The 7,620-nt window shown below is 41.5% G+C and overlaps 2 protein-coding genes across 2 annotated transcripts; one reads left to right on the top strand and one right to left on the bottom strand.

Moving 5' to 3' along the window:
• Window positions 1–575: 575 nt before the first annotated feature.
• LOC122086748 (antifreeze protein Maxi-like) lies at window positions 576–1,757 on the top strand. Its single transcript, XM_042655723.1, has 3 exons — window positions 576–806; window positions 1,142–1,637; window positions 1,681–1,757. The coding sequence occupies exons 1-3, from the start codon at window positions 576–578 to the stop codon at window positions 1,755–1,757; spliced, it is 804 nt and encodes a 267-aa protein (XP_042511657.1).
• A 477-nt stretch (window positions 1,758–2,234) lies between these two features.
• LOC122086747 (uncharacterized TPR repeat-containing protein At2g32450-like) lies at window positions 2,235–4,319 on the bottom strand. The gene has a single exon (XM_042655722.1). The coding sequence runs from the start codon at window positions 4,317–4,319 to the stop codon at window positions 2,235–2,237; it is 2,085 nt and encodes a 694-aa protein (XP_042511656.1).
• Window positions 4,320–7,620: the final 3,301 nt, after the last annotated feature.

Raw genomic sequence — 7,620 nt, 5'->3', positions numbered from 1 at the left:
AACAGGATAATGAGAGGAGACAACAAGATACTGAGAGGAGACGACAGGATACACAGGGGGTCCCTCCCACGATGAATGAGGGTGTTTCTGTCGATGCTGGTGCCGATGCTGCTGCGGATGTCGCTGCGGCTGCTGCTGCGGTTGCTGCTGTATCCTGTCGTCTCCTCTCAGTATCTTGTCGTCTCCTCTCAGTATCCTGTCGTCTCCTTTCATTATTCATTTCTTCAGCCGTACAATCAAAACCTGGAATCGGTGCCTTCGATCTCTGATACAACCAAAAGAGAAGTGATCCAACAACAAAGAACAGCAACAAGAAAAACAAAACCGTAACTATGATCCCATACCCCTTCAATTGCATCCCCATTGAACCGCTGTAAAAAATACCCGAACCCCCTTTCTAAACTTATTCCGGAACTCCCATTGAGAAAACTATTCTCGACTTCATAGCTTCTTCCATTGAAACAGCGAGCGAGAAAGAGCAAGTGTAACCGTTTTTTGTTGTTGGATCACTTCTCTTTTGGTTGTATCAGAGATCGAAGGCACCGATTCGAGGTTTGGATTGTACGGCTTAAGAAATGAATACTGAGAGGAGACGACAGAATACTGAGATGAGACAACAGGATAATGAGAGGAGACGACAGGATACTGAGAGGAGACAACAGGATACTGAGAGGAGACGACAGGATACACAGGGGGTCCCTCCCACGATGAATGAGGGTGTTGCTGTCGATGCTGGTGCCGATGCTGCTGCGGATGTTGCTGCGGCTGCTGCTGCAGTTGCTGCTGTATCCTTTCGTCTCCTCTCAGTATCCTGTCATCTCCTCTCATTATTCATTTCTTCAGCCGTACAATCAAAACCTGGAATCGGTGCCTTCGGTCTCTGATACAACCAAAAGAGAAGTGATCCAACAACAAAGAACAACAATAAAAACAAAACCGTAACTATGATCCCATACACTTTCATTGCATCCCCATTGAACCGCTGCAAAAAATACCCGAACCCCCTTTCTGAACTTATTCCGGAACTCCCATTGAGAAAACTATTCTCGACTTCATAGCTCCTTCCACTGAAACAGCGAGCGAGAAAGAGCAAGTGTAACCGTTTTCTGTTGTTGGATCACTTCTCTTTTGGTTGTATCAGAGATCGAAGGCACCGATTCGAGGTTTGGATTGTACGGCTGAAGAAATGAATACTGAGAGGAGACGACAGAATACTGAGATGAGACAACAGGATAATGAGAGGAGACAACAGGGTACTGAGAGGAGACGACAGGATACTGAGAGGAGACGACAGGATACACAGGGGGTCCCTCCCATGATGAATGAGGGTGTTGCTGCCGATGCTGTTGCGGCTGCGGATGTTACTGCGGCTGCTGCTGCGGTTGCTGCTGTAGCTGCTGCGGATGTTGTTGTGGCTGCTGTTGCTGCTACTGCTGCGGATGCTACTATAGATGCTGCGACGGCTGCGAGGGAGGCTGCGAGGGTGGTTGCAGATACTGCGTGGGAGGATGCGGAGGCTGCGAGAAATGCTGTGAGGGATCCCAGGAGGAATGCAACCAGGGATCCAACGAGGGATGCCACGAGGGACCCCCTGTGTATCCTGTCGTCTCCTCTCAGTATCCTGTCGTCTCCTCTCAGTATCCTGTTGTCTCCTCTCATTATCCTGTTGTCTCATTTCAGTATTCTGTCGTCTCCTCTCAGTATTCATTTCTTCAGCTGTACAATCCAAACCTCGAATCGGTGCCTTCGATCTCTGATAGATGTTGCCGTGAGAGAGAGAGAGAGAGAGAGAGAGAGAGAGAGAGAGAGAGAGAGAGAGAGAGAGAGAGAGAGAGAGAGTCTTTTACCAAAATATAATAATAAGGGAAAATTTTCTCAAAGCTTGATGCGTGCTGCACGTCTTCTCATATGGGATTATTATATTATTTATTTTTTTAAATGATAAAAGAATAATTAACAAAATTATTGTGAGAAGGTGTAGAGAACCCTCTCCCTAATAACCCTAAAAGATAAAGGAAAAAAGAAAGCTACCGTTGGTGTACATTGCACCTAGACATAGCAAATGTAGGAAGACAGTGCTTCATCTCCATACTAAAGATGCTTCTGCACACCCACCCATTGACCTACGCGTTGGCGTAATGTGTATGAAAGAGAGAGAGAGAGATAGAAAATGATACGAAATAAATGCATAGACGACCAACACACAATCTTCAATGGCCATGGATTTCAAAGCTTCACCCTATGTTTTGAAGAAGATGCCAATTAAAACCACAACCCCGTCTATCATCATCCAATATAAGAAGGAACTCAGGGAATGAAATCATTGTGTTCTCCTCTTCTACATGGCCTATCAATAGGTCAGTAGTACTATATCCTTGAGAAGGTAAATAAATGAGCCTCAAGTACCTCACATACTTCAAAGCATCAACCTTTTCTATCACATCTTGTCCCTCCTTCCTCCTCGAGTGCCATAATAGAGCATCAAAGGCGGCACGCTTGCAATTGTTTGGTTCCCCAGCACAGGTGGGAGCAATGACAGCATAGAACATGCCCAATTCCACTCGCCCAGAAGCGGTAGAATCCAAGACTGACAAAATTTTTTGATTAATTTCTTTAACTGCCAACTGAAAAACTCTTGATTTTAGAAAGTGAAGCCACTTCCTCAAAATCACCTCTAATGCTACCTTACTTGTTGAATTCTCTGCTTTCCTTTCTTCTTTAGATCCACATATCTCCTTACTCAGAAGAGAAACATCACAAAGATGAAGTTTACTGTTCCTCTGGAACTCCTTGTTGTGACGAATAAGGGCATCGGCGAGACACTCCCTTCTTATGATTTTCTCACATGCCCTCTTGAATTTAGCTAATGTACTACTCAAGAGGCCACCATGATTCTTCTGCAACTGATGATCGTTTGCATCAACCATATATCTCATTGCAGAATATACCTCAGCAGCGTCTGTCATCTTGTGGAGGCCCTTCCTCAATTCTTTCGACACTTTCGTCGCATCCACAATTTCCCCTGCTCGGTACAATGACACTACTTGGTTTACCTGAGCTTGCCAAAAGTTTGCCGGAAACCCAACTCTCCCATACAACTCTGCTGCTCTATGATACCGACCCATCTCCTGAAACAAGCAACCAAGGTCGTACAGCGCATCCAAATGGTTGGGATTTAGATCAATTGCTCTCTGAAACTCCAAAATTGTTCTCTCATCTTCCCCCACTGCACGAAAAACCAACCCAAGAATATAATGGGCTTCAGAGTCTTCTGGGTTCCTGAACACTGCCTCCTCCAATGCCTTCTCTGCCGCTCTATACTCCCCAACTTCATACAATGCAAACCCCGAGAGCATCAAACCCTTAGAATCTTTTGGAGAGAGAATCGCGGCCTCACGATACTGCTCGCTTGCACTGAACAACATCCCTTCTTCTTTCAAAACATACCCCAAATTCACATGTAGACATGGCAACAACCACAACCACTTTTTCGAATTGGTCTCTGCCAACTCCAGACACAATATATGTCTGACCTTAGCCTCATCCAACCTCCCTAAATTACTTAAACAATTGCCTACTTCGTATTGAGGCCAAACATCAGTCGGCCTCAAATCCGCCGCGCGCTGGAAGCTCTGAAGAGCCTCTGTAAGAAGATTATAACGTTGCAGGGTCCGTCCAATCGCCATATGCCCATCAAAAGTCACTTCTTCTCTTGGAAAATTCCGATCAATTGCAACCCGAATCTCCCTCACCTCCTTCAAAAGTTTCCTAAAATCCGCACAATTCTTATCCCAGACGAAATTCCTATAATCAAGTTTTACATTGAAGGGACCACGAGTACAACCCTTGATTCCCCTAATGATAGCTATCTCCAGATCCTCAACAAGCTTCCTCGTATTAACATATAGGACACCATGGGTGGGCGACTTAGAACAAGCAGCTGCAACACTAAGGTTTGGGATTTTAGGGGCATCGTTCAATTGGGTTGTGGAGATGACTGGAGAGGAAGAGAAGAGAGCTGAGTAATCCCTGTCAACGTCGCCGGTGCCGTCATCATAGATGCGAAGAAGGCCGTTGAAGGAGAGACCTATCAAAGGATTTTCAATGAAATTGGAATATGATCGGAAAACTTCGTCAAGAATGGTAGAGATCTGATCGGAGCTGAACTTGACGTTTGGCTTGACGGCGGTGACGAGGGCACCCATCTCGTCGCGGCTAAGGCCTCCGTCGCCATTGGCATCGAATCTGTCAAAGATTGAACGGACTTTGTCTGTTCTTGTCATCACCGTCTTGGACGTCGATCTCTGTGACGAAGCCATTGGAGATTTAGAGTTTGCCTGTGCTAGTGAGTGAGAGGAATGGGCTTGGTTAACCGTTTTAACGGAAAGGTTCAACTATAATGGCTTTTTTTTATGGATCTTATAAGAAACTATGACTTGAAAACTTCAATATGTTTTTACCAAAAGAAAAAAAAGAAAACTTCAATATTTATACTGTAGTGTAGGACGCCGGCTATTGCGGCTATTGTTATATTTAGTGGGTCATATGGCGATCTCAACCATAGTAAAATACGCGTATTTTACTTGTAATATTGCATACGAACGTTTAATTCAAAAGTTCATAATTTGACGTATCAATACAAAAAAACCGTTTAACACGCGGATTTTAAAGATAACCGTATTATATATAAATAATACTCGTATAATACGTTATATACTCAATAAAACTTTTGGGTTCCAGAAAAAAAAAAAAAAATGATATTAACCCAAATGGACCAAATCTCAAGTCCTGACCCTTGTCTTCTATCAGGAACCCTAAACGATTAAAACTATAACCCTTCTTCTTCCCTCATCTAAGTAAACCAAAAAAAAGGAGGAACCCTGGCCTCAGTGACCCCCATTCTCCTCCATCTCCGTTCTCAGCGGCCATCGACCGAGGGTAATAGGTAAGACATCAATACCCCCTTCTCTGATTCTCTTCTCCATTTCTCTTTCTATCGATTGTTTAAAATCCAATCAACCCTTTCTCTTCTCCATTTCTCTTCCCACTGGTAATTGAAAATCCAATCGAGGGCGAGTACATCTGCAAATAATTTTTAACAAGAAGCAAGAAAGATTCAAAAAGAGATGACTCACATGGACAAAGATGGCCAAGAGTGGGATTCTCCAAAAGGGGTTGAAATGAAAACCTTTCTAGGAAATTTAGCATACAATTGCTATTTGAATTGGTTCGACAATGATCTCAACCGTAAGTTGATATTGATTTTTTTTTTTTTTTGAGAAAATTGCATTGGCACCCCCTGAACTTTGGTCTTTATTCAATGTCATCCCCTATGTTTTCATAAATGACACGAATACCCCCTCTAACTTTGAAAAACCACAAACACACCCAGGCCGTTAGTCTAACTATTAGTTTATATGGTGAAAGACTATAATACCCTAACTTCAAACATCTAAATTACACTCATGAGTAAAATGTCCATTTTACCCTTTAGGCATCTCCAACATGACCCATCATCAAATTGTGAGTTTTGGTGGACGGAGAACCTTAGGGCTTCGGCGATCTGCAACTATCCGGCGAAATTTCTAATCCAACCCTTCGGTGATGATAAGTCTTCCATCTTGCACACGTTTAGAGCTCTCCGGCGAAGGTTCTCTCCCTCTCATCCATCTTTATAGAGAATCTGTTTTTCCACCTTGCAAACCCTAGATCATTCTCACTTAACAACCACTAAAGAATGAAACCATCCCAAAGCTGCTGCGAAGCCTGCAATGTTTATCTCAAGCTGATCAATGAATGATATCATCCACGTGTGGGCTAACCCCTCAATTTATTGTGTTTATTGTAGAGACTTGAAAGTGTTATGAGTTCTCATCTTCTTTTTTTTGTTTTCATGATTTTACTCGAAAACTTCTGTTTTTCACTTTTGGGATTCCTCAGACTCTTGAGACATCCTTATACTGAAAAAAAAAAAAATAAAAAATTGGGTCTTTGGTTCACTAATCTGCAATCTTCTCAGGGCTTTCTTTGTTATAATTCTGCATCTTATCTTGTTATCTGCAACTCTAATGTAATTCTTTAACTAGAAAGTAGAAATTTTCCCTCTCCAAGATGAGGTAAGGATATCCATTAGACTAGGATTTTTCATGTTTGATTTCAATTCATTTACAATATACAATCTTCAAAGGTGAGCATATAGCCATGTACTGCTCATAACATCTGCTTGATGCACTAGCTGAGTACCTTTTTTTACATAAGATAGCCAGGTATACCATAGTAAGCATTCATCTAAAATGCCAAGTATTGTTGCCCATTATTCAATCACCCTTGTATCTTTTCTAAATATGATAATCAGATCTGTTGTCGTTTTAACGTTTCAAATGCTCCAAACTCCTATAGTTTGGCTGAAGATCAAAGCATTTTAAAATCCTAAGGTTCTTGTCATATGAGTGAGAGTGTGAGTTTAGAAGAAGAAGGGAAATGGAGGGTAATATTATCCACTCACTACAGGCGGGGGTGTTTTCGGCATTTTAGAAAAAAACTAACAGAAGTTCTATCACTTAACACGGTCTGCTAACGGCAGGGACTGATTCTGAATTGTTTGAATTTTCAGGGGGTGTCTTTGGTGTTTTGAAAAGTCCAGGGGGTGACATTGAATAAAGACCAAAGTTCAGGGGTTGGCAATGCAATTTTCTCTCTCTTTTTTTTTTTAATGATTTAAGGTTGTGTTTGTTTGCATTTTAGAAAAAGATTTTTGTGTTTAGAACACATGCTAAAATAGATTCATCTCTATTTCTCATTTGTTCAAATTGAATTCTAGACCTAGAATTATATCAAACACAAACAAGAACTCTATGAGGCTGATCTAGCCGTCAGAGCACCTATACCCAAAAATAAAAATCCATATCCAAATTCAACTACACAGACAACAATAACAAATTCAGCCTTATCCCAACTTAATGGGGTAAGCTACATAGATCATAGCCCTCCAATAGGCTCTATCCAAAGTCACACTTGGGACAAGACCTAGACTGTGCATGTCATTTTTCACCACTTCGTCTATGGTCTTTTTAGGCATACCCCTAGTTCTTTTAGTTCCTTCCAACTGTATAAGATCATACCTTCTTACTACAGGCCTCCTCTGGACATGGGCATACCACCTTAGATTAATTTCACAAAGCTTGTCGTTGATCATGGCAACTCCTAAATCAATTCTAATATGCTCATTCCTTACTTTATCCTTCATAGTTTTGCCGCACATCTAGCTTAACATCCTCATCCCAGCTACACTTAGTTTATTTATATGACACTTTTTAACTGTCCAACGTTCTGCTACATATATCATAACTGGATGAACAACAATCCTATAGAATTTTTCCTTAAGCTTTAAAATGATTCACTAGTCACAAAACACTCAAGAAGCACCTCTCCACTTCATCCCTCCCATTTTAATTCTTTGAAAAATATCATCATCTATTTCACCATTTGTACTTATAGTTGACCTCAGATATCTAAAATAGTCACTTTATGAAACCTCTCTTATCAATTTTCACCAATTCATTATCCATCGTAGAGCAAATGAAATTACATAACATATACTGTCTTCGATTTACTAATCTT

This window comes from Macadamia integrifolia, chromosome 8 (assembly GCF_013358625.1).
Source record: "Macadamia integrifolia cultivar HAES 741 chromosome 8, SCU_Mint_v3, whole genome shotgun sequence".
NCBI lineage: Eukaryota > Viridiplantae > Streptophyta > Magnoliopsida > Proteales > Proteaceae > Macadamia > Macadamia integrifolia.
Note: the sequence above shows the minus strand (reverse complement) of the source record. Positions and strands in the feature narration are given on the sequence as shown.

Coding starts and splice junctions, on each gene's coding strand:
- LOC122086748 (XM_042655723.1), top strand. CDS start 576: ATGAATACTGAGAGGAGACGACAGAATACTGAGATGAGACAACAGGAT. Junction 807..1,141: donor TATCCTTTCGTCTCCTCTCA/GTATCCTGTCAT, acceptor TGGTTGTATCAG/AGATCGAAGGCACCGATTCG. Junction 1,638..1,680: donor TATCCTGTCGTCTCCTCTCA/GTATCCTGTTGT, acceptor GTCTCATTTCAG/TATTCTGTCGTCTCCTCTCA.
- LOC122086747 (XM_042655722.1), bottom strand. CDS start 4,319: ATGGCTTCGTCACAGAGATCGACGTCCAAGACGGTGATGACAAGAACA.